The sequence below is a fragment of the Tribolium castaneum genome, chromosome 3, assembly GCF_031307605.1.
Source record: "Tribolium castaneum strain GA2 chromosome 3, icTriCast1.1, whole genome shotgun sequence".
NCBI classification, from domain to species: domain Eukaryota; kingdom Metazoa; phylum Arthropoda; class Insecta; order Coleoptera; family Tenebrionidae; genus Tribolium; species Tribolium castaneum.
This window is the reverse complement of record NC_087396.1, coordinates 20523746-20549725: the sequence shown is the minus strand read 5'-3', so window position 1 is coordinate 20549725 and position 25980 is coordinate 20523746. Positions and strand designations below refer to the sequence as shown.

The 25980-nt window shown below is 34.2% G+C and overlaps 3 protein-coding genes and 1 pseudogene across 8 annotated transcripts; 2 read left to right on the top strand and 2 right to left on the bottom strand.

Moving 5' to 3' along the window:
* Positions 1-242: 242 nt before the first annotated feature.
* Positions 243-9193, top strand: LOC655902 (probable multidrug resistance-associated protein lethal(2)03659; annotated as a pseudogene).
* Positions 9194-11290: 2097 nt separating this feature from the next.
* Positions 11291-24938, bottom strand: Eps-15 (Epidermal growth factor receptor pathway substrate clone 15). 6 transcript variants are annotated; one of them, XM_064355723.1, is made up of 17 exons: positions 24828-24938; positions 24286-24330; positions 22313-22720; positions 22153-22263; positions 21528-21889; positions 21311-21473; positions 18027-18179; positions 17885-17974; positions 17585-17647; positions 16299-16496; positions 15965-16247; positions 15849-15916; positions 15687-15803; positions 15382-15639; positions 15261-15326; positions 12499-12947; positions 11291-12443 (listed from the first exon to the last, which is right to left on the bottom strand). In XM_064355723.1, exons 1-16 carry the CDS (start codon positions 24852-24854, stop codon positions 12534-12536), a joined length of 2826 nt encoding a protein of 941 aa, XP_064211793.1. In that variant the 5' UTR covers positions 24855-24938; the 3' UTR covers positions 11291-12443; positions 12499-12533. The 6 variants fall into 6 exon arrangements, with proteins under 6 accessions (XP_064211793.1, XP_064211795.1, XP_064211794.1 ...); XM_064355725.1 differs by having other exon boundaries at positions 11291-12947; positions 15693-15803; XM_064355724.1 differs by having other exon boundaries at positions 11291-12947; positions 18027-18176.
* On the top strand, positions 18176-21311 carry LOC103314839 (uncharacterized). Its single transcript, XM_064355727.1, has 5 exons — positions 18176-18789; positions 18830-19198; positions 19246-19427; positions 19477-19632; positions 21129-21311. The coding sequence occupies exons 1-5, from the start codon at positions 18220-18222 to the stop codon at positions 21301-21303; spliced, it is 1452 nt and encodes a 483-aa protein (XP_064211797.1). The 5' UTR covers positions 18176-18219; the 3' UTR covers positions 21304-21311.
* Positions 24873-25976, bottom strand: LOC103314840 (uncharacterized). Its single transcript, XM_008201905.3, has 3 exons — positions 25777-25976; positions 25579-25733; positions 24873-25532 (listed from the first exon to the last, which is right to left on the bottom strand). Exons 1-3 carry the CDS (start codon positions 25909-25911, stop codon positions 24989-24991), a joined length of 834 nt encoding a protein of 277 aa, XP_008200127.2. The 5' UTR covers positions 25912-25976; the 3' UTR covers positions 24873-24988.
* Between the last annotated feature and the right edge of the window lie 4 nt (positions 25977-25980).

The following is a 25980-nucleotide window of genomic DNA, read 5'->3' as shown; positions in this document are numbered from 1 at the left end:
TTTACACGAACAAAAGTGACGGACAAAATAAAATTGCCAACTACAATTTTTTGAGTCATGACGTCATTTTTAATTGTGCTACTCCTTTTTAATGACCAATAATGAATAATAAATTGTGTCGATAAAAACAATGTTCCAGTCCCGTGATAAATTACTACTCCGATAAGCTGATATATTTTGAACAATAACAGAAATTAGTAAGTTTGTCACTTACAGTGCTGCCTTAAAAACACTTATTATTATTTACAATATGTTGAGGAAAAACGATAAGGACGAAGCTAAAAAACCCGAGAAACATCTCAAAGACTCAGCCAACATATTATCACATATCTTCTTCTGGTGGGTTAAAGTAGTTGTAAAAAAAAATAGATGACTGTTGATTTAGCTGGTCTTTGCCCATTTTCTGGAAAAGCCTGAAGAAGAATCTGCAAGATGCCGATTTTTGTGGCCCTGTCCACGAATGCGATGCCGAATCGCTGGAAAACAAGCTCCAGAAAGCTTGGCAAAGCGAAATCTACTTTTGCAAAAACCCTTCGATAAAACGAGCTTTGCTTAAAACTTTTTTCGGGGAGTTTGCGATGTTTGGTCTGATACACTTTGTAGGTGATCTAATTTTGTTGTAAGTTTCACATTTAATCCTTTATTGTGTGTGTCTAGAGTGAATTAATTTTAGGGTGGGTCACCCTTTTTTATTGAAAAAAATACTGGATTATTACTCAAAGGAACTGGCAATAAGTGATACTGAAGCTTATTTGTTCTGTTTTGCTTTCGTACTGTTGGCTGTTATTTACGTGACCACTGTGAATTGGTTACTCTTAGGGGAGGCGGTTTTAGGGATGAAAGTTCGCCTAGCTTGCAGTGCCCTGATTTACAGGAAAGCACTGAAGCTTGAAAGCAATAATTCGGTGGGACAGACTTTGAATTTGTTGTCAAATGATGTGAAACGATTTGATTTTGGATTCGTTTATTTGCCTTATATGTTCTGTATCACGCCGTGTGAAATAGCAACAGTGACGATTATTTTTCTGATGTATCATAATTATGTCGGAATGACTGGGATCGTGATATTATTTATTAGCGCTTTTTTCATACGTATGTGTCTAAAGGAATGTCCTGTACGGATTTATGATTTTTTTTGGTAGTTTTTACAGGTTCAAAAATTTCAGCTTTCAGGAAAGATATTGCAAAGTATTCAGATTTCAGAATCCGACTCACTAATGGGATTGTTAATGGTATTCAAGTTATTAAAATGTATGTCTGGGAGAACCCATTCACGAAGTTTGTTCAGGAGATTAGAAAGTAGGTGTTTGGAATTAAAAAAAATGTTTAAATTTTTCTGAAATGAAGTAAAAAAGTCAAACAAATTAATGTATAACAAGTTTTCAAGAAGTCTTCAGGTTGTCTGGTCTATATTTTAAAAACGTGGCGAGAAGCTAAAAAATTCGTTGAAAATAAATGGAGATGCATTTTATAATTATAGCAAAAAATTTTTCAATGAAAAAATCCATCATAAATAATCAAAAAATTGGTTATATGATCAAAACTCGTGCTGTTTGCATCTTTTTTAGAACGGACTTTCTTTTTTTTGCAAAATAAACCGGCCCAAAAAATACTTTTTGGCTGTTCTATCAGATTTTTCAGCCAGAAATGCAATAAATTAATAAAAACTCATGTGCAAGAAGCAGATAAAGTTTCAAAACAAGAGAAGATTATCATGTTTTCAGTTCTTTATTTTATTCTTATTAGTTCTATAAAATTTTATTTGAATGTTTCCAATATAATTTTTAAAATAAAAAAATCACTTTTGGAGGAAATGGAGAATGGAGCATATTTTGTTGATCATTTTTTGAGAAATATTTCACTAGACCGACTCAAAAAAACAACATTATTTTTGGCTTTCTTCGGGCATCTTAGCATGTTTTTCAAACAAAATTTGGTCGAGATGGCGTAGCTTTTGCTTTTTTTAATGTTTAGTAACGTTTTTCAAGCAAAAACGCCATTTCTTTGAAAAAAAATTGGCAAAAACAATCGAAAATATGCCCAAATTGGTGTTAAATTTTTAAATTAAATTTAAATTGATTTAAATTAAATTGATGTTAAATTTGTGCTTTTCGACACGAAATTTTGTCGAAAAGAAACCGAAAAATTTTCGAAAAAGGTGTTACTTTTGTTAAATTGAACCAAAACATTTGTAAATTGTATCAAAAGTAACTTTTTTTTTTGTCTTTTCAGCTAAAAGTGTAACAATTATTTTTTTCTAAAATTAACTGAAAAATCATTAAAAGATTTATCATTTTTAGATTGTTTCCAGTATATTTTTACGCATTTTTCAGTCAAAAACTTAATTTATTTGCAAGATTTTGCTTAAATCGGTTCGGGAAACCAGTGAATTAAGTAAAAAAGTGCAATTTATTTGAAAAAAAAAATTACAAAAATCAGTCGAAATTAGACCCAAATTGATGTTAACTTTTTACCTTTTCTTAAAATTATAACAAGATAACAATATTTATGGCGTTTTGGAGAATTTCATTACTAAATTAACGAGAGAATGGTGTCATTTTTAGGTCTTATTATTACATAATTATAAGAAATTTGTCAAAAAAAAGAGAAAAATTGTCGAAACAAGTGTTAGTTTTCACTGATTTGAGCGTTTCAGTGCCTTTTTGAACTCGGACTAAAACATTTATAAATTATTAGCTCAAAAATAACATAATTTTGCTTTATAGAACATTTCAGCACGTTTTTCAGCTGGAAATTAATTCTTTTGCATCATTTTCCCTAAAATAAACTAAAAAAATCATTAAAATATTTAAGAAAGGGAGTATACTTTTGATATTTTTCCTGTGTTTTATGCACATTTCTTGTAGTAAAAACTCAATCTTTTTGTGAAATTTCGCCAAAACTGGACCACGAAATTTTTAGACAAAAGTATGTAACATTTTTATCTTTTTAAAGCGTTTCAGCACGCGAGTTTTTCAGTTTTTTTAAGTTCAGTTGATTAAAAATCACTAAATAATTTAGACAAAGTGTTATTTTGACCTTTTTCAAGGGTGTAAGCTCATTTTTGAACTAAAATTCAATTGAGAAACTACAAAATTTTTCCAAAAAATGACATTATTTTTGCCTTTTTCTGGTTTCAAGACAATTTTTAAGCTTGTAACTTATGTTCAAATATTTTGACAAAAATAAGCCGAAAATTCAATAACTTTGTTTTTGCCACTTTTCAGCTTTATTACGACTTCAGTAAACAAATACACAAAATTAATAATAAATCCCCGCATCATCTAAAATTATTTTAAGTTTTTTTTGCGAAAATTTTTTTTGTCTTTTTAAGCATAAACGTAACATTTATTACTTACCTTTGGTAAATTTGGGCCAAATTATTACACGATTTTTACTTAGTTTTTATTTTTTTTTGTCGAACAGTTATTTTAAAAAATTAGGTACTAAAAAAATAAGTTCAAACGCAAAGCTGTAATAATTTTTGTATTTGTTAAAAGTGGAATCACTTAAAAAATAAATGGACCAGTTTTTTTAATTGTTTCTACTTTGTGTTGATTTTTCCAGGTCCGAACTGGCCGCAGTAACAAAAATTTGCCACTACCGCATTTTAATGATTTCGTTCAAAGCCCTGGTCCACCGCCTGTTAATTTTCGTATACATTCTAATCGCAATAACTTGCGGCTTCACCATAACAATCCAAACAATTTTCGTCATAATAACATTCTACGAATTCCTAAAACTATCAATAATTGGAGTCGCACCTGTGGCAATCGTCGACTTCACCGAACTTACAATCACCACAAAGCGAATCCAAGAATTCCTCCTGCGTGACAGGAAAACTAACAAAAACCGAAAATTCGAACACATCCCCAGACTCTCCATCAAATCAATCGCCAACAAATCGATCCAAAAAAACAGCGACTTCAAAAGCGAGATTGGAATTTACGCCAACAACTTGACCCTAAAATGGGACCCTCTATCACCCCGAAACACCCTCGAGAATGTCTCGTTTATAATCGGGCGAGAGCTGGTCGCCTTCCTGGGCCCTGCAGGAAGCGGGAAATCGACGCTTTTCCAGGCAATCCTTGGGGAAATCTCGGCTCGGTCCACCACTGGGGAACCGTCTCTTATGCCTCGCAAGAGGCCTGGATTTTCGCCGGAAATGTGCAACAAAACATTTTGTTCGGCCAAAATTTAGACACAGAACGCTACCAGAAAGTTATCCAAGTTTGTGCCCTGGAAAGGGACCTAGATTTGCTCCCAAACGGTGATTTGAGTCTTGTTGGAGATCGTGGCATGATGTTAAGTGGGGGCCAAAAGGCTCGGATCAATTTGGCCCGAGCTGTGTACAAAAACGCCGATATCTACCTCCTGGACGATCCCTTATCAGCTGTGGACGCGTCAGTCGGGAAACGAATTTTCCACGACTGTATTAAAACCTTCCTGAAGGGAAAGTGCGTGGTCTTGGTGACACACCAAGTCCAGCACTTGAGCCAAGTCGACCGCAATTTTATTCTAGAGGATGGGAAAATCATAGCACAGGGAAAATCCCAAGACTTGGGAAACGTGCACTTGAAAAAAACCAACGATAATCAACAAATAAATAAAACTATCAGTGATGAAGGAATCCCAAGTGTGCAAACTTACACCCACATGGCCAAAGCCTACAAGGCCTACCTTTCCGACGACAGAAAGTGGCTGTTTGCGCTCTTGGTGCTAATTCTGAGCGTGACAGTGCAGCTTGTGGGCTGTGGCGCCGACTACGTGATCGTCCTGTGCGTTAGCCAGAGGCGGGAAACCGGGATCAGGTTCTTCACCGGAAATGTCTATTTCTACTTTTACACCCTGTTGATGGTTTTGCTGACGGTTTTTACCTTGGCGCGGTCGTGGGTGTTTGTGAGGCTCGGGGCGAAGGCGTCGAAAGTTTTGCACGAGAAAATGTTTGCGAGAATCGTGCGTGCGAGGATGAGTTTTTTCAGCAGTCACAACACGGGTGAGATTATGAACTCGTTCTCGCGGGATATGGGGCTGGTGGATGAGAATGTTCCGTTTGTGATGATGGAGGTGGTGCATACGTCGTTTACGGCGCTTGGGGTTTTGGTACTGATTGCTGTGCTTAATCTGTGGTTTTTGGTACCGATGGTTGTGCTGGTCATTTTGTTTTATTTTTATGGGGTGGCGTTTATACCGATTGCCAGACATATAAATAAACTGGAGGGAGTCAGTAAGTATGAAAAAATTGTAAATCTACTGAAATATCAACGATTTTTTCGCAAAAAATATTGTTAAATTTGCCACACTTTCAACCACTAGTTTTTTTTCGTTTTAGTTTTATTTGAATATTATTTTTGGGTAATCCAGAATTTCGTAGTCGAAAGCATAAGAAAGTGTCTCAGGGTGATTTTATGATAATTATTATAACAATGAAAAGACCAGAATTATCGGATAAATGTTTTAGAGCGACTTGGACTGTGCCTTATATAATTCATTTAAAGAAAAAGTTAGAGGATTATTAAAAATGTAACGTGTTTTCTTTTTTTTTTGATAAATAAAATTAATCAATGGAGACAACCAAATTATTTATGAATTACCATAAACACATGATGGAAATTATTTAGACTGCTTTAGAGTCTTTAAAAAAGTTTATTCCATTTTGCAACACTTGTTTGATTGGACAAAAAATAAAGGTTGTGTCAAAATTTATTAATTTATTTCTCCGTTAGAGTAATAATTAACTGAATTTCCGCACACTTAGAAATGACGTCGAAGTTCCATTGAATTTTGTAATTTATTCTGTTTTGTTAATGACGAAAGTTCAATAATGTTCGTTTTTTTTTATTAAGAAATTAATTAAAATTAAGAAGAGATAAAATTTATAACTGGAATTACTTTTAAAAGTACGAAATATATCTGAAACTTGTTTTTGTAAACCAAAACTAAAAAATTAATAACAGTGACCATATAAATGTGGAAATGAAAAAATTTGATCTTGTATTCTGAAGTTTTTTGGTTCTGAGTTTTTAGAATTTAAAGTATTTCAAGTTTTTTATTTTATTTGTAAATTAATGCTAGCAGACTTGCGAGCATCAAACGAAACTATTATTGTTTTTTTGTTGTGTCTTTAATAAAATTACGTTAATAAGAGACAAAGTTTTCTAATTGTTTAACAAAAAATTTAAAAGAATAGGTAGTCTGAAAAATTCAAACTACAAATACAAGTAAAAATTTCGAGATGTTGGAAACCTGTATTTTGACCACAAATGGCAAATGTAGAAATTTCTAATGAAAAACGGGTTGTAAATCTGAATTGGAAAATTTTAATTTTAAATTCTGGGCACATAATTCCACATGTTAGTTAACCCGGCGCATCCACCAAATTTTAAAATAACATCAAGTAGCTTTAATTTTTCTGAAACTTCTAAGTTAAATTTAAATGAAAAATAAAACTTATTCGTAGATTTCTAGGATATATTCTATTTTTTTTCAATTTTCGGACATCCAGTAAGTGTTCTCTAGTCTTTAAGTCTATTTAGATTTTAGACTTTGAAATTTGTTTAATTCGGCTTCATAGATTTTTAATTTTAGTTTAGGTTCTTGGATAAGTCTTTACTTTTTTTTATTAAATTTGGAAGTAAAACCTGTGTTTTCATTTTATAATTTGTCTCTGGTGTAATTGAGTATTTTTAAGTCACTCCTGTAGATTTCCATTTTACAATATATTAACATACTTATTAGAAATATTTTTACGATTTATTATTATATTTATTGATTGATTTTTTCTGTAGCTTATATTTACTACAAAAATTTGAACGAAAAAAAACTCCGTTATTTTTAAGTTGGCCTTGCAATATTTTGTAAACATTATTTATATTCTAGGGCTAATTTGAGGAAAATATGTTTGATTAAATGATTATACAGAATGTCCTGAGGAGTGTCCCAAAAAGTTTAACGTACTAATTTTATTTTTTTTTTAATGGCAAGCAAGAATGTTTGTGCCCATTTAATGCCTTTTTTATTACTGACATATCCAAAAAAATTCAAATCGTGTTTTCTGAAAAAAAATTTAAATAAAAAAAATCGGTTCTAAAAATTAATAAAAAATATGGTTTAACACATCCCTCTGTTTATTATCTCTTAATACAGGGTTAGTCAATAGTGGGTTATTTCTGTTTTTTTTTAATATGCAACCAGTAATACTAGAATAATACTGATTCCAGCTGACCACATCAGTAATACTTAAAAAAATTCAAAATTAATCCACGATTACATTATTCTGAGTATTGTCAAGTTTGTTTTGACATTTTGCTAAACTTTCATTATGAACTGTTATTATTTAAAAAATAAAAAAACTATGTTGATTCAATTAATGTTTTTAAAAATCCGACAAACTATCCAAGTGGGAAGTGCAATTAGTATTTCTGGTTGCATCTTAAGACATAACCCACTATTGACTCACCCTGTATACATTATAACGAGTTTTTTGAAAATCGATGAATCGAATTTTTCGTTGTCTCCTTGCAGTAATTAGTTACTTACATAAATAAACAAAGTCCACAAAATATTAAATAATATAATTAAGCTACAGGAGAAGAGCTGTGTTGAAGGACCTTCCGCTAAAAATATTTTAAGAAAGAAAACATCAAGCACTAACTATATTTTTTTTAACTTAGCTCATTTGGAAAACGATCAAGTAATTAAATTTTTTACTGAACTTAATTTTTTGTCAATAAATTAATCACGTAAAAATTTTTCATCATTTTAATATAACTTTTTGCTTGTAATGAGTGAAAATGAAACTTTTTAGCCCGCAATATGGTCTTCTGCCACTTGACCAACTCCTTGCAAGGCCTGACAACAATCCGCGCCTTCCATGCCGAAGAAATGCTAATCAAAGAATTCCACAAACACCAAAATCTCCACACTTCTGTCTTCTACATGCATCACGTTTTGCACGCAACTCTGCGATTCTGGATTGACATAACATGCAACCTTTACATGGCTTTTATAACATTCAGTTTTTTCCTCTTCAAAGGTATCAAATTTCCAAAATTTCCAAAATAAAAAAAATTTGTAGACTATCCCCTCAGCCACATTGGCCTAGCCATAATGCAGTCGACCATCATCAAGGGCATGTCGTCCTTTTTCATGAAAAACTGGAGCGAGCTCGACCACGACATGGCCTCAGTTGGGCGAATTTTAACCTACATGAAGATCCCCCCAGAGAGTGATTCCGCAGACGAGACACAGCCGCCTCCAAGTCAGGGAAACATCAGCTTTGAGTCGGTTTCAATGCGTTATTCGCCCACCGACCCGTTTGTGTTAAAAGAAGTGACTTTCGAAGTGAAAGCGGGCGAAAAAATCGGGATAATCGGGCGGACAGGCGCTGGGAAATCGTCGATAATTTCGGCGCTTTATCGCCTGTTCCCCTTCGAAGGCCAAGTCGTGCTTGACGGCGTAAACACCCAAAAAATCACGCTCCAAGCGCTGCGTTCGCAAATATCCATTGTCCCCCAAGAACCGATTTTCTTCGCGCAAACCTTGCGGAAAAACCTAGACCCCGCTAACCAATTCAACGATTCTGAGATTTGGAAAGCACTCGAAGAAGTGGAGTTGAAGGAATTGGTCTCGAATCTGGGCAAGGGTTTGGAGACTTTGCTTTCAGAAGGCGGTTCGAATTTCAGTGTTGGGCAAAAGCAGCTGTTTTGTCTAGTCCGAGCGCTGCTTCATTCGAATAAAATTGTTGTTCTGGATGAGGCGACGGCCAGTATTGACTTGAAGACGGATGATTTGATCCAGAAAGTTATAAGGGAAAAGTTTAGGGATTGCACTATTTTGACTATAGCCCATCGGTTGCATACTGTTATGGACTCGGATAAGATTTTGGTTCTGGAGGCTGGGAGAGTGGCGGAGTTTGATCACCCGTTTGTACTTTTGCAGAATTCAATCGGGTGTTTTTATAATTTTGTCCATCAGAATGGAAAGGAAACTGTGGCGAATTTGTTCAAAGTGGCGGAAAATGTAAGGAGTTAATTGTTTCAGTTTTGCTTATTTCTGTAATTACTTTGCAGAATTACAATAGACAGCGGGCCCTAAACAATAATGGAAATGAATGAAACTTCACACTTTTTTAACATCTTTACATATTTTATTGAAATATGACTTTAATAGAAATAATTATTTTTTTTGAAAATCACTTTTTTCACACCTGCTGCCATAAAAAACTATCGTATATTTTACAAATGACAATATCTTTGGAAGAATCATTTAATTTTAATTTGTTTTTGGAAATTTGAAGGGTGCAAGAAAAAGTCAAAAAACCAACTGTTTTCATATTTTTTTTCTTTAAATTTTTTTAGGGAGAAGCTCATTTTTACTCATAATATCCTGTCTTTACCACTAAGTTAATAACAAATTACAAAATTATTTGGAACATTCTGATAATAATTAATAATTATTATTAACGATAATATATAATCATAATATTATATCATTATTATTGTAATAGTAATTCTAATAACAATTATTATTATGGTAGTTAATATCCTGTAAATCGAAATGTATACGAGTTTGAAAGTTTGTGAGCTAAAAAAAATTAAATAAATCATCAGAGAAAATAATTTACAGCCTGAAAAGTGAAAACACACTCTTTAATTTAATCAAAAAAACTGCTTACTCAAAAATCTATAAACTCAAAAAAAACCTAATTTAAAATCTTGAAACCCTAAATATATTCATAGATCTGATATCCAAATTTTGGAAAAAATTATATCCTGGAAAATCGACAAGAAAATGTGAACACTTTATTTATTACTTTATTATTACGCAACAGTCTCAAAAATGCATAAAAAAAGCAAAATTTGAAAAAAAATGCAAAAAAACTAAAAATTCCAAGGTAGGTTAATTAGAACCCAAAAAATCAAAACTTGGAAGAATAAAAAAAACAGAACTCATTCTCATAATCAAATTTTTACGTTTTATTGCTTCCGATTTAGAAATAATTTCTGACTAAAAACGAGTAAAACCAAAGAAACTAGTAAGTTTGACTGATTGTTCCGATTTTTTCAGTTAGAAATTATTTTTATTGACTAAGTGTATGTAGCAGTTCTCATTACATGTACGAGTTTCTGATATTTTTTTATTTACTCATTTTAACTTTATTATTTGATTCGCATTCGCGAATTATAACAAAAACATTACTGTATTTCCATTTTCAACAGAACTGAATAAAATACAAAATTCAATATAACTTCGACATTCCCAAAATGGAGCGGATATTTAGTTCTGAGAAGTTTAAACAAACCCCAAAAAATTAAAACAAACAAAAAAAAGCCGAAGAATTCAACCTGAAAGTTTTTGCTAAAGGTTAGAAACAGACAATACTTTATAAATTAGAGCAGCAAGTATAGGTCTCCACAAAATTCGTTAAATCTGTAATGTTAAATAAAAAATGTTTAGTTTGTTTTGTATAAACAGACCGTAGCTATAATTCCTTTGTAGTGACGGTTTGAGTAGTTTTTTATTAAAAAAAATTAACGGGTGATAAATAAAGAGATCAAGTGTACATGACAAATAGTGCCTTTACTTACATAATGATTTAATGGTTTCTTAAAAATTACACCTAAATGAAGCTAACACTCAACAAATATATTTAATGTAGTAACACCTACGGACATTCCAGCAACGTTGTGGTCGATTGTTGAAAATAAGAGTCTGCTATAACCGGACATTATATGAGAATCCACACCACGTGCAATGTTTATACAAGTGCGTTTAATAAATCTACAGAATTAACAATAAAATGTCAAAGTAATAACACTGTACAAGTGAAAACATCCTCAACGTTTAACGTGAAAAATCACAAATGAGGGCAATACAAAGCACTAGTCGTTGCTAATCACTCCTAACTAGACGATATTATACTTGTGGTCGATGATGATATCAACCGGGTTTTCCCCTACGCTCTACTAATAGGTAACAGGGCAAAAAATCGCCGGTTGTCGTTCAGGCAATAAAACCCTCAGGCACCCACATGATAATCCGAGTTACAGTCTTCCTAACTCCATTCAGAAAACAAATTAAGTCTATTACAATGAAGACTATTGTCAGTTTACATCAGAAAGCCATATTCAGAATAGGTCAACATTTTAATACACTAATTACAATATTTAGTAACAATTATTTACAGACAAGTGGAAGATGTAACCTTGTTTGAGATAACTCATTAAGCTGAAGCATGTTTATGCTGGTTAACTCCAGGCGAGAGGAAAAAGCAAAATAAAACGAAACAAAATGTTAACAATTATATTGTATTTAAACAATAACATATTTACATGACTAAAATCAGAAACGGCAATTGTTCAAATTCGGGCATTTCCAGCTTTGGACCACTCGACAGCCCAACACCTTTTCTCGTAGAAATTAAACAAAAAATTTACCGATAATCACAAATTACACACATTTTTTGTTCGGTCACATTCTTCAATTTCTTATCAATTAGCGTAACAGTCAAGAAGTAATAAAGTTAGAATTATTTGTATTGATAATTTGATTATTTTATTTTACATTTTTACGAGATTACTTTTTTATTTTATTATTATTTTTGTATTTACCAGAAAAACGAAAAAAAAATGTTTGCTCTTTGCAACTTGCTCGAAATTGTTTTTAAAAAATGACCGCCAACAAAGTAAGATCAATTTTATGCGTTATTTTAAACTCACCTGTATATGGTAATTGCTTCCAGGGATACAATGTATATCAAAAAATAATAATAATCACACAGAGTTCAGTGTATTTTTTATTGAATACATATTTTTTCTATGCATGTGAAGTTTTTCGGAACTTTTCTATAACTCCTTATACAGAGTCATTTTTTAAGAATTTTTTTTCGAAAAAGAAAAACATCAATGGATACACAAGTTTAAAAATAATATAATTAAATTAGAAGTTATTTTAGAGCATAATCTTTTACCAAAAAAATTACCGTAATTGCCATTAAAAAAAATAATAAAAATTTAATTTAAAAGTTAATTCATGATTAGCGAAAGGATTTGAGAATCTAATTGGTTTAATTTAGTCACGTGATCAGCCAATCTGACGTTTGATTGGTTATATAAACCAACCCTTAATATTTACAATTAAATCACAGTTAATATTACGAAAATGTAGAAAAATTCTGTAAAAAACACATGTATAAAAAATTGCAAACTCTGATTTCTGTGTGATTATATTAATTTTTGAGACGGAGAATTTATTAATAAAGTGTTGGGCTGTTACAAGTGATAGAAAACTGTCATAAAATCTGACCAAAATTTGAACGACAAATAAAAAAATAAAGGAAACCAAACTCTTAAGTCTTGCTGAATACTGTAAGGATTATTGAAAACACATATTGCCATTCGTTATAGTCCTTGAAAGAGTATTGTGAAGTAGGCACAGGCATACTGAAATTATCCAACTGATATGTCCATATTTTGATAAGCGAAAAGAAATGCGTACCACAGTCAAGCTCGTATTATTATTATTGACATGAGCTACAATTTTTTATTTTCAGCTTTACTTAAACTGATGGCTAACTCTAGATCGGCCTGTTCTTGCAACTGTCTTTTTTTCCGGTCCTCTTCGAGCTTGAGACTCTCGCGGGCGGCCCACGCCAACTGCAAATCCTCGCTCACTGAAAGGGGGGCCGAGGCGCGGCCGCTGAAGGGGTCCGCCCCCGCGGGCGCCCCCGGGAGCGGAACCGACTGCCGCCCGTCCAAGCCGAAAGGGTCGAACTTTTCGGACTTGGGGGCGCCGAAGGCGTCGATTTCGCTCCCTAGACTCCCCTTAACGTCGGAGGGCTCGTCATCGAATTTGATGTTAAATGGGTCCTCGTATCGGTAGTCTCGGAATGGGTCGTCCGTGAAATCCAAACCCTTCGGCTGTGCGGTGGTCGGCTTTGTGGGAAACTGAAGAGGAGATGTGAAGGTTACTAAGGCTGTAAAAGCCCGGTTAGAGTGTTAGTATCCGGATCGGCACCTGCAATTGCTAAACACACGGCGGAGGCGTCATGCAAGTGGGCCGAAATCGGGAACTAAATCAAAACTCAAGCTGTTAGTACTGTTCTAAACTACTCATTAGGCCAGGCAAGAAACGCCCAACAACGGCTGCAAACAGAATTTTTATAGGGTGGGTCAAATAAGAAGCAAATTTCATAAAAATTGCTCACTCCAGAATAATTATTTCAGGTAATTTCTTTTTTTTATAATTTCATCTCTGACTGATGGTTTATTCTGTAGGCCTATATCAATTATTATTTAAATACAAAATAAAGTAATTTTTATTAGGCCTAATCAAATGTTAGAAATACTTAAATATCTTATTACGTCTGTCAACTTGGCTTTAATACGTAATGTTCTACGTATATTTTTATTTTATCTTTAAATGATATTCAAATAGGATTATCTTGGCTTTAAATTTGCCATAAATATTCCTACGTCACCTTAAAAAACTATGTTTAATTTTAAATTTAATTTGGTGCAATATTTAACAAAATTTATTATCTATAGTTAAGCTAATGATGACGTTTTTTTAATGTTTGTACACATAGACTATATCAACAAACGAAACAATTCGAATGCATTTAGTGACGGCATTATTTCTCAAAAAAATGGAGTTATAAAAATCAATAACATTTTTATTTGATTTACTTCATTTTTAACGTTTTTTATTTATAAGAAAAATACAGAAGTGCTAATTATACAAACAGTAAATTAAAGTTTCGTTTTCAATACAAAAAATTGCTTAAAGTTTTGTAACAATGTCGCTAACACATTTACAAAAATAAAATCAATCAATAACTGATAAAATAATATGATAAAATTATGAGCGTTACTTTTGGTTTAATCTATAAGTTGTGAGCGGGAATTTTTTGCATCCCAAAACTAATGGAAATTAATTTACACTTGATTTCAGCAATAGTCCTAAAAAAACAACAAATAAACACATTTTCACAAATTTTCTTCAACTTAAACTACTTTCATAAATTCGTCGAAGTCGATACCACGTAGTGCGTATTTCTAATATTTTTTTGCACTTATTTGAAGAGGAGAAACAACACTATTAGAAAATAACAAAAATACAATACTGAAAAATCTAATAAAAATGAAAACAAAAATAACAAGTAAAAGTTTAATTGACTCTTCCTTTCAGTAAATAAACTTGAGTTCAATGAGTATACGATGTCATAGAGAAATTTTTCCAAATTTTTTACGGCAAAATTAATTCATATATTTAATTTCAGCAAATAAACTTTTTTGACTAAGCAAATAACCACATTCAGGCGAGCATTTAGGTATGGAAAAAAATCTGAATTAGTGATATAAGACCCATAAGAACTATTTAAATTTAACAAAAATAAATTGAACAGCGAACTTCGTAAATATTTCTAACCCTATTTTTGGACTTTCTTTGAGCTCGAAGAAACATTACTAAATCAATAAACAGATCAATTAAGAAAAGAAAATTTTTATCAGCAAATAAACAGCATGTGTTGTTTGTTTTGTTATCAATGGAAAATAGGTCATTCGAAAAAATGTAAATTTTACATAACATATACCCATGTTTATTTATCTTCGTTCCATGTATTACCTTAATTTGGCAGTATTTAATTTTTTAATCATAATCATCGTTAAAACAACTTACCTGGATTAAAATCAAGTGGAATTATCTTGTTCTGGCAGTAACGCAGTAAATAAATACTTATAGTTTTAATAACATTATCTTGTGTATATCGCTTATTTAATAACCAATAACAGTGCGTGTTTTAATTTTTTTTAAACAAAAAAGTTGTCTTGTTTTATGCCATCCACTATTATTTAATAAATTCGGTGATTTATACCCTTGTCCACTGCTGAAAAAATTTAGCATATTATAGGGCCATTTATAAATAAATCTTGACCGAGTTGGTGCCTTTTTAATTAGAAAAATTAGAGCCCAAAAACGATTGCAGTTCATCCAAGAATAACATTTTGTTTGGAAAAAAAATAATTGTTTATTAATGAATATTTTTCATTTAACATTTTGCATTTTTCTTTTAAATATTTTTTATTTTCGTTTTCGAACAAAATATAAATAAAACACACTTAAACAATTTTTTACAAACTTTTGGCCATTAAATGGGCCTCTGAACTCGAATTTTGAAACACAATCAAAAATTCTGTTTCTACACTTGTTCGTTGACTGGACTAATTAAAAAAAAACATACACTTAAACTACCATACCGGGCTGTGCAAGGGATTCAGGGGAGAGGAAGTGAAGGGACCCGTGACGTGACTATAGTGCAAACACTTGAAATTTTCAAACAGTGATAATTCACATTGTTTTTTTTTTTCGACTTTTTACCTTAGAATCGAAATCCGAAAAATCGGCAAAACCGCCGCTTGTACCGAACGCGTCGTTTCCAAACAGATCCGGCTGTGATGTCCTTTTAACACCGGGAGGCTGTGAAGGTCGTGGTGGTGCCGGTCTTGGAGGCGGCTGTTTGCTCTTCTTTGGAGGTAAAGCTGGACTAGGACTTGTAGGTCGAGGAGGTGGCGCCCCATCTCTGGTCGGGGCGTGCAGAACGGCGAACGGATCGCAACCGAATGGATCCTTATCGGGCTAAAATTAATACGTGATTTATAGATTCAAAAATCGACTGTAAATACCTCAACTGTGGAATCCGCCGTTTTCTGGGAATCCCCGAACGCGTCGAAAGGATCGGCTTTCGCCGCCGCTCCGGTGTTGAACGAACTCGCACCGAACGGGTCCGATGCGAAGCCATCCTACAACACACCAATCAAAAAAAATCAAACAAAAAACAAGCGTACATTTGACTTTGAGAAGGCAGAATTGAATGGATCACTTTGTTCGAAGGCATTGGAATTTTTGAAAGTATCTGGAAAAAATCAATTTAAACGCACAAATAAACCACGCATTAACCCACCGTTATTGAAGAGATCATCCCCGAAGCCGGCCGAGAAACTCGTCCCGTTTTGCTTGCTACTGAACGGATCGTCTTTCCCGTCCCCAAACCCGTTCTGTTTATTGCTATTGCCGTTAACAAGTCCAACTTTGGTATATTCGGGATCGCGAAAATCTGGTTGGATGCTTAAAGCGGTATCAGGTACGGAGTTTGCATCTCCCGATTGAATAGCGCTATCGCACGCTTCTATCGCGTCGTTCATTTGTCTCGTCTGTTCTTGTAACTGCGTTATTAGCGCTTTCGCCTGAAGAAAACACAAGTAGCACGAAAGTTTAAAACCAACTGACAATTCTACCTGACTGATACTAAGTTGGGTTTCTTGTAAATTCGATGTCAGACTTTGTAATTTACTGTCGCTTTCTCTTTTTTGTTGTTCCAGTCTTTGTTCTTCCTGTCGCAAGCCTTCCAATTGTTCTTTCTTTGAATTCAATTCGGCTTCTTGTGCCGCCACCTGTTCCGCCTGCTCCGCTGCTTGAGCCCTCAGCTTGTCCACCTAGTTTTAGTTTTAAACTATTACATACACCACGTAATCAAGAAGCTTTATCTTCACACGTTTAATATCTTAATACAGGATTTTTTTAGTTAGTTACGTTAGGCCGAGTTGTATAAAAGTACAGTTGACTTAGACAGCATAAAGTAAAAGTGAGAATTACACAACCCCAAAAAAATCGAACTAATACAATCGAAAGCTAAAAACAAGATCAACTCAACTCTTTATTATATAAACCTTCTTTCTACAAATTCAAAAACTTAGCAACAATAACATAAAAGAAAATAAATCTTCCCCGAAATCACAAGAAACAAGAAATTTCTGTAGTGTTTTCAACTAAACCTTAAATCATCCTTTTGCCAAAATAAATCGATTTTAATATTTTCGTTTTTAAATAAGGAATCATTTAGAATAAAAAGTGTTTTCAACTTAAATCTTTTAAACCTCCGTTTTCAGCATGAATAAGGCGATTTCAATTTTTCTAAGCACAGAATAATCCAAAATCAAATGTTTTCAACTAAATTAGAGCTTAAATAATCATTTTCGGTAAAAATAACCCAATTTCAACCTTTCTACGTAATTTTTTTTTGTTTTAAAGAAAGAAATAGTCCGAAAATCTTCATTTTCAGCCAGAATAGGGCGATTTCAATCTTTATACACGTATTTTTTTTAATTCTTTAGCAAGGAATCATCCGAAACAATTTTAATTGTTGTTCTTTCAAAGTTTAAATTTTTTCAACAAAAAAAAGGCGATTTCAGTTTTTATAAATAATTTTTTGCATTTTTAAGCAGAGAACAGTTCAAAATGACGTATTTTCAACTAAACCGGGGCTCAAAATAGTCGTTTTCGGTAAAAATAGCCCGATTTCCACCTTTTTTCATGAACTTTTCAATTTAACTTGAGCTTAAATCTTCGTTTTCAGTCAAAATAAGGCGTTCTAACGGTAGTTAATTTATACAACTCGGCCTTGAAGTATTTGGTGTGAAAATAAAACACGAATCGGTCGAAAACTCGAAAAACACGACATCAACTGCCACCACTGCATAGCTCAGCACACTCACGTAAAAGTTCAAGAGAAAAATGGACTTACCTTGACGGTCTCTTCCTCGATTTCTCTACAGACCTCTTCCATCTCCCTGTCTACCTCAGATCTCTAGTAATAAAAAAAGGCAACATGCCACACTAATCTAAGTAAAATGCCCTACAACTCAAGTTAACGCGGCAACCAGCAAATTTTCGTGAAGGATTCACAAAAACGATTAATCGAAAATAAAGTCAGTCATGCTTTATGTAAATTCCATCACAAAAAGTTAAGTGCAAGCGTTAATTCTAGCAATAAAACGCCACACAAAGCACAGCAGCAAAGCACACTGATTGTCTCGGCCATTACCTGCGTCCTGAGATCGTTTAATCTCTTCTGGGCTTCCCCTTTCTGATTTTCCAATTGTTTCAAAGTGGCCGCCAACGTATCGAGTTCACTCTGAAAAAAACGCATCAAAATGTTTGACAAACAAGCGTTAGGTGACACAAACCTGCAAGCTCTTAATCTCGCCACTTTTTATCTTAATATCGGCCTCCTTTTGTGCAATGTCCGTTTCCAAAGCGAGTTTTTCGCGCGCCAATTCTTCAATATCTTTACTGATCATATCAAGTTCCGGGTTTGAGTATCTTGTGTTGTTGTTCTCCTGAAACAAAAACCGACCTAAAGTTTGCACATTGGTGACAATGCTACTGCCGTACGTTCTCATTATTTTGGGTTTGTGCCCCTGTGAGGCGATCTTTAGCAACGCTTTGAAAAAACTCAAACAGAAATCGAAAGAAGCGTACAAGAAAAAATTCGGGAAGGACAAGACTTGGCACTTTTTGGGCTTTGATTTGACCGAATATCCCGGAACCAACGAGAAATACCGCCAGTTGAATAAAGACAAATGGGGCGATTATTACGCCTGTTTGGAGGAGCAAAACTCGAATGTGGGGCACGATTTTTCCGTCACACCTGAAGCAGTGCAAGTGGTTGAGTCCGGCTCGGTTAGACTTGAATGCAAACTGTGTTTAAGTCCGCTAGAAATCGCCAAAATTGACTCAGTTGAATGGTTCTGGGCTGGGGGCGAAACAGCCAAGCTGAAACCGGTGGAATACACCGAAAACATCCTACTATCACCAACAGACAGGTCACTGGACATTTACAACTTGCACAAAGAACAAACCGGTCAATACATCTGCCGGCTTGGTAAAGCTGAATCAGCTCCGTATTTCCTCACTGTTATTGAGCCCCAAGACGAGGATTTGCGAGAAGTATGCCAAAAATAATAGGTCCATAGTTTAAATAGTTTAGGTCCACTCGCTGGAAGCCCCCACAGGTCCATACCCACAAAAACCGGAAGCCATCCCCGGTTATAACCTCATTGTGGACACGGAATGGACCCCCTGGACCTCGTGCAGCAAATGCGACCAAATCGGGCGAAGGCACCGGCTAGGCTACTGTATCGTCAAATACGAGAAAAACGCGGCTAAATATATAACCCCCAGTAACAACACCAATACCACCGAAGACGAAACGGTTACAATAACCGACGAACATTACGAGTTTTTACGAATTTTCAAATTTGGCATTCCGTGTACTTCACACGTCTTGCCACATTCCCTAAAAAAATTGCGACACGTTACTGACCGAAAAAACGAAATCATGACCGGGTTTTGCAAGGTCAAATAATTGAATTCAATTAAAAATGTGTACATTTTTTTTTGCAGATTAAATGTCCCGAAGATAAAGTTTTCGAAGTGCGCGATAAAGACGGGAATGTTATCGAACGTGCGAATAACTCGGCTGGAATTTATTCGATGGTGCAAGGAATACCGTCGTTGCAACCATCGGTTGAAAGGTTGTTACAGTTTGGTGAAAAAGGCAAGAAAATTGTAGTGGCATGTCCGGGGTATTGGCACGCCAGTGGGAAAATTGGGTGGTTTAGCACTTTTTTGCAGAAATTTGAACACAGATGTTCCGGTTCAATGGCAAATCGGGACGAAAAAACTCGTTCCCGAGCTTTTGGTTGCCGAGTCTAAGGGCCGGGTTTATGTCAGTATCACTGACAAGATTCATATTAAAGATGCAAAAATTTCAGACTCAAATATTTACAGGTAAAGTGATGGGTAAAGTCCAGAATTTAATTTGCAAAGAATGAAAAAAGTATCAAAATCAAAGTCCAAAAACCAGTAACATAATTTTATCGAAATTTTGTTAAAATAAATGTAAAAAATCATTACCCATAGTTTTTAGAGGATGATTAATAGTAGAGTCTTGTAGGGGTGTTGATAATAAAAATTATGCTAAGATAAGGGCATTCTAAGTCGATTGAAGTTGTTTTTTATTAATTGATACCATGCTGAAAGGCATTTATGTTCAACAAAAAAAAATTAAGCAATATCTTCTAAAATTTAAAATATAAAAATTTGAAAAACCATAATCTGAGGTGGGTTTTAGAGATTTGGGTTCACTGATTAATCAACAAATATGTTTATTTCATTTAGTTTTTCGTTTAATTCGAAATAAACTATACCAACAGTACAAATCCAAATAATTTTTACAAAAAAAACGCTTTTTATAACTTTTGGAGACCTGGAGTTTAAATCGTTTCCAGGAAAATTACACCTGGAGATTGTACATTATGGAAATAAATACCTCACATGTAAGTCATAATTTATCCTTGACTTTAAATAAGTCTATCGTTTCTAAGTTGATGCTAAGAATAAATTATTAACAACACCTTAGAATCACGATAGGCAAATTTAAAGTCAAGTCATAATTGATAAAAATAATTTCACGGCACGTTTTTGCTTACTTTTTTATTTTTTGTTTTCGCAAAAATCCAGAAATTTTCTCTATTTTAAGTAAATACAATTAATACATAAGTTAATCAAATTCGTAATTTTAAACGTTATTATTATAAACATGGAATAAATAATTGACGAAAAATGACAAAACTTTCTTGAACTAATGAATTTTATCAATTTTTGTATACAAAAGTTGTAAACGTTGGTTTAGAAATTTTTTGCCCAAAACCACATCATTAAATTTTCAATTTATGGTAAAAACTAAATATTTACGAAACGCTTACCGCGTTTAATTATCACAAAAAACAATAATTGCTTTAATGTGTTCGTAAATTTATTCACTTTTTCGAGTAAAAATTTCCATTTGTTTTTGAATAACTGTACCACAAAAATCAATTACACAGTATTATTTTTCCCTACGACAACTGCTATTACGAGTATTTTTATGATTCCCATTTTAATAAAAACCAGGCAATTAGAAAAATGTTTCAGTATTTTTAAATTTTTTATTATCATTTTTAAAATCATTGACTTGTTCGGTATTTTACTAGCTTTTCTACAACTGTATTAAAACAATTTTTTTTGTAAACCATTGACATTAACACACAACCAATGAAATGATAAAAAGCCCATGTGTTACAAAACACCCAAAATCGCAATTTATCACACATTAAGAAATTAAGAAACAAGTGATAATTTGACCCGTTTGATAACATTTTATTATGGATATATTTATTTTCCGAAAAAGACCAAAATCAATTTTATTTCGACTTAATTTTTATGATTGGTCCAATTTTTTTCAGTTGTTGGCAGCACAAAGACCTGGCGGGGACCGTGCGCCTCATCGTCGAGAAAAAAATTTCGCTCAACTTCAACCACCACATCATGCTGATCGGTGCCGTTTTAATCTTTTCCCTCATTTTATACGTTTTTGCGAAAGCATTTTTCCGTCGAAAAATCGTCCGAACAGCCACATAAAACTTACCACCAATCCATCGGCCGCCTTAGTCCTAAAACTGGGAGGCACCATGTCTGGGGTGAGCGCAGTTGGCGGTTCAATCCCCTTCAAACACCTCGCCACAAACCACATGGCTAAAGCAAACTGCTCATTATTCAACTTTCCACTTTGTTTAATATCACATAGAGCCCTAGAAAAGTTCAATAAAGAAACGTTCACAACTTTTGATTCGTTTCGTTTTTACCAAATGTGGGCTAAAACGGCCTGAGGAACGCCAGACTGCAGGAAAACGTTTTTAATCTCTTGGCCGGAGACGAATCCGTCTTTGTCGATGTCGCTTTTGATGAAGAGTGCGTCCGATTTGGCCTTTTCATCGGGCGTTACCACCCAGGGGATTGTGGGTTGGACGCTCTGAACCGGTTTGGGGGCGGCTACAGCGGCCGCTGGGGGCGGCGGAATGTCGGGTTTTACGCCGTCCAGGCCTTTGGACAACAGGGGGGCCACCAGTGGAGGGTTGTTTTTCGTTTTTGCGGGCGGCATTAGCTCGGGAGGAAGAGTATTCGGTATTGCAAACTTGTCAAGCGCTTTGTACACTAAATGCATGGCCTAGAAAAAATATCGTATGCATGTCTTTAATTATCTTATGTAACTCTTCTGCATATTTTTATGAGATAAGTGAGATAATAATTGCCTTTCTGTCTGAAAAATGTTTCAAAACGCGCGGAAAAGGCAAAAATAATATATTTTTTAACTTTAAAAATGTTATCTAAAAACGAGTTAGGGTTGTTCAATGAAATCGCTTAAAAATAAATATTTGTCTGGAAATTTACTGCTTAAAAAAATAAATAAATAAAAAGGTATTTGCTTACTGCAATGAACTCGTGTCTGTCCAACATTCCGTCCTTATCTTGATCCGCCAAATCCCAGATTTTGCCCAAAGTCTCGAACGGTAACTTTGACTCTAATAAAACGTTCTTCACCTTGAATAACACAATTACAAAATTTCCGTACAAATAAACAAGGTATTACTTTATTGCCGGGGATTAGTCCGTTAGTTGGTTGTAAAGAGTCGAATAATTTATCGTATTTCTCTCTTTCCGCTGGCTTGACGGTCCAGTCGACTGCGGTTGGAGGTAAAGAGGTAATTAAAGGAGAATTGCTAGGAGGTGGAGGTTTTACAGGTTTGGGTAAAGGAATGTCTCCCATTTTTGGCGGAGGCACGTCCACATTTACGTTCGATAAGGATAAATCTCTACCGTTTTGTACAAGAGCGACTAATTTTAAAGCTACAAACATGCCCGACTTGTCCAGACAGCCGCGTCCACCGGGATCGGACAAATCCCAAATTTTCGACAGGATTACGTCGCTTAGCCCGGATCGTTTGAGGAATCGCGCGGCCTCCATGCCACCCACCGTACCGAACCCGTTGGGGTCCACCTGGAACAAACACCCAATTGTACTCACACTTATTCAAGAGGAATTATCGATTTGGCCTTGATGCCCTGTTACGTAAAATCTGTTGTTAATTAAACAGCAACACTGGCACCATTTGCGAACTCATCCGTGGCCACTTCAGTAAATTAAATTTTAATAATAAAAAATAAAAAAAATCAAATTTATTTATTTTCGAAATGTTCGTATTTCACGACGTTTTCAGATAAGCCATCTGCATAGAAATCTGATATATTGTAGGCATTGATATCAGCTTGCATAAAAATAATGCAATTCATTTAGAAAATATCAGTTTATAACAAGAATCATGAGTAAGTTTAAACAATTTTTGTATTTTTTTTTCAAAGTATCATGGAAGAACTGTGGTGCAAATTTTGTTATCTTTTTTCAAACAATAAGCGCAATATTATTGTTTCAGACTTTACATCATAACATGTTAAGATAACAAGTAATAAGTAAAAGTACAAACTAAGATCCTTCTCTACCAATTTTTTTATTTTTTATTATAATAGTGCGACTTATGCCTGAAGATGGCCACATAAATCAATGGCCGAAACATGTAGCTTCAGATAAAAAAAAAATACGTATTATACACAATCGTATGTCTCTCAAAAGGAATTAAGCCTATAATGAAAAGAGTTTGTTCAAACGTGTGTTCCAAAGTGGAGAAGAATAAAGTTACTCTATTTCAAATGGAAATTAGAATTCTAAAACAATTACACGTTTTCGAATAATCTCTGCACTCTGATTAATTTGGAAAGTGCCTTAAATCCTCAGAATCTGCCGATAAAAACCGTAGTTTAACTCTCATTTTATTTCGGTTTTGTTCTACGAAAGGAATTAATAGTAGGTACTAAAAATTTTGTTTTAGAAAACGTTTCAAATGCAGTAAATTGTGAAAAAAAATAGCAAGAGCTAAATAATAAGCTGTACAAAAATAAACTGAAAAAACTAAAGGATATGCAAAAAAATCTTCAGTCAGAGACAACATTGTGTAGTAAAAATTAAGTCCAAAAGCACAATGGTCTTGTAAAACATAATTATTTTTTGCAAACAAATTTAGCAAAGTTGTTTAACACTGAAGACTATAATACAAACAATACTTTTTTAAAACAGAAAAAAATTAAGCGAATATTTATTGCTATCACAATTAAACACTATCTCTAACAAAATGTGCCTCTTCATACACTCTTGATCTTTGTATGAAGCACAAACTTGGTAACGATTTCTTGCTTTAATGTAAATGTTTAGCCCTTTTGCTTGGTCTTTTACACTTATTTAATAAAATTTTGGTCAAGAATTAGTTCTAGGAAATGGTCAGGAACAGCTTGACCAACTTGAAGAAAAAACAAATCACAACCACCCCTTATCTGAAAACATTTGTGAATAAATAATAGATGCAGCCTGTTTCAATAGCACTTTTTGTGTTTATCTATTAATAATGCTTTCGAAAAATTAGTCAAAATTCTGGGGCCAAAAACAAAAAAATGGTAAGTCACCAAAATTTTGGCTGTAATTTCCGTTTAATTGGAATCAGAATGTGCACTTACCACATTGTAATAAGCCTCATATATGGCACTGTGGTTTCCAGCCACCTGAAACACACCATGAACGTGCATAATATTAAAATCGAGCCAAACATTCGCCGAATTTCATAGTTTCATGCCTTGGTGCTCTACGAGCTGTCCGAGAACAGTTACACGTACGAATTAATGTGTTTTAATTGATCTTTTCGCAGTTTTGATTACAAACTGACATTTGTCAAATTTTGACGAAAACTCGGGGTGTGCCAAAATGTGTGACATTCAACAGTTGAATTGTACAATCATCGTGTATTTTTTCACAGGAAAGGGCAATTCCTTCTGATTCCTAATCGTTTTTATGATAATTATGAATTATTGATAAAAATATTATGCTTTAACACCGCCCACTGTCACAGTCGAGACGTGATAAGGGAAATGGTTTTCGCGTAAAATCTAGCACACTCAGAATTACAAAAAAGCAACGGCACTATCAGGCACTGATAACACACACTGTGGCTTTTTCCAAACTCGAATTTTCGCAAAATCAAGGCAAAATCACCGAATAGTACCTGTGTCGGTGACGGCAACGCAGCCATCTTTTCGAATGCCCCAAGTGTTTTCCTATTGGTAAATACGTTTTTATTCGACCAATCACAACTACAATCAATAACAAGATGAAAAATGCTGCCAACATTAACCGAACGGCACGAAATTTAAACTCGGACTAACTCTAATCAAGCAAAGATTCAATCGCAGCCTCGCACTCCCCCGATAATTCAAACGGATCGTTCTGCAGGGCCTCATAAATGTGGTGCTCCCTCAAAAAAACGTCACTATTCTTATACTCTTCCATGAGAATTTCGGTGGAGATATTATCGGACTCGATTTCACGCAACCAGCGCATTTTCTTGTTCAAATCCTTGACGACGTTGTAGCACTGCTTGAGTCTGGGGCCCAGAAACACGTTGGCGTTGATCAAGCGCCAGGCGTTTGATTGTTTTTTCCGGTACATCCCCTTCAGAGACAGCTCGTTCTGGACCACATAGGTGGCACAAATGTCGAGGAGGCTTTTGGGCTTCCCCGTGATTTTTGGGACTAATTTTCGACCACGTCTCAAAACTTTCGTCGGTCTGATGAAACTTGACTGGGCTTTACTGGTTAGGGGTTTTTCAGTTTCAGGATTGGGGCGACTTTTTTCGGGAGTTTCGGGTTTGTCCCGGTTTTTGGTTGAGGGTTTTATGTTGTTCAAGTATTCAAGTAAATGGGGCCGCACGCTAAAAGCGTCATTCAAATGCGTGTTTATTAATTGTTTTTTTTTACTTGATGTCGGGTAAAAAGTCGTGCGTTTTTTTCATTTTTTCGATAATGGGGGACGAGGAGTCGAAGTCTTGGGGCATGTCCACTAAAGTCAAGATGTAGACTAGAATTGGGGACGGTAGTTCGTCATTCATCAAGTCGCAGATTGATTTTAAAGTCTAAAAATTGGGAATAATTTTTTTTCGATTAAAAAGTGGTTACCTTCTCGTAGTTTTTCTTATCTGTTTTTCCGTTATTGTAACTGTGAATCAGTTGAAAAGTGTTTTCTATAGTTTTGGGTTGGTTTTGGAAAATTTTGTGTAAAACCATCATTAAGAGGGACTTTGTATCTTCCATTTTCTCAAAACTATTTTTAACAATAATTAAATGTCACTTGTCAGAGATAATTGAAGCTCGAATTCAAGC

Bases quoted from the DNA above. Each gene is read 5' to 3' on its own strand.
- LOC103314839 (XM_064355727.1), top strand. From the start codon at position 18,220: ATGCTACTGCCGTACGTTCTCATTATTTTGGGTTTGTGCCCCTGTGAG. The intron at 18,790-18,829 runs GTATGCCAAAAA...TAAATAGTTTAG, and splicing joins AAGACGAGGATTTGCGAGAA to GTCCACTCGCTGGAAGCCCC. The intron at 19,428-19,476 runs GTATTGGCACGC...ACTTTTTTGCAG, and splicing joins ATTGTAGTGGCATGTCCGGG to AAATTTGAACACAGATGTTC.
- Eps-15 (XM_064355723.1), bottom strand. From the start codon at position 24,854: ATGGCTGCGTTGCCGTCACCGACACAG. The intron at 21,474-21,527 runs GTAAAAACGAAA...GAACTTTTCTAG, and splicing joins GCCGTTTTAGCCCACATTTG to GGCTCTATGTGATATTAAAC. The intron at 15,804-15,848 runs GTACGCTTGTTT...GGTGTGTTGTAG, and splicing joins CTGCCTTCTCAAAGTCAAAT to GATGGCTTCGCATCGGACCC.
- LOC103314840 (XM_008201905.3), bottom strand. From the start codon at position 25,911: ATGGAAGATACAAAGTCCCTCTTAATGATGGTTTTACACAAAATTTTC. The intron at 25,734-25,776 runs GTAACCACTTTT...CCCAATTTTTAG, and splicing joins ATAAGAAAAACTACGAGAAG to ACTTTAAAATCAATCTGCGA. The intron at 25,533-25,578 runs GTAAAAAAAAAC...TGACGCTTTTAG, and splicing joins GACTTTTTACCCGACATCAA to CGTGCGGCCCCATTTACTTG.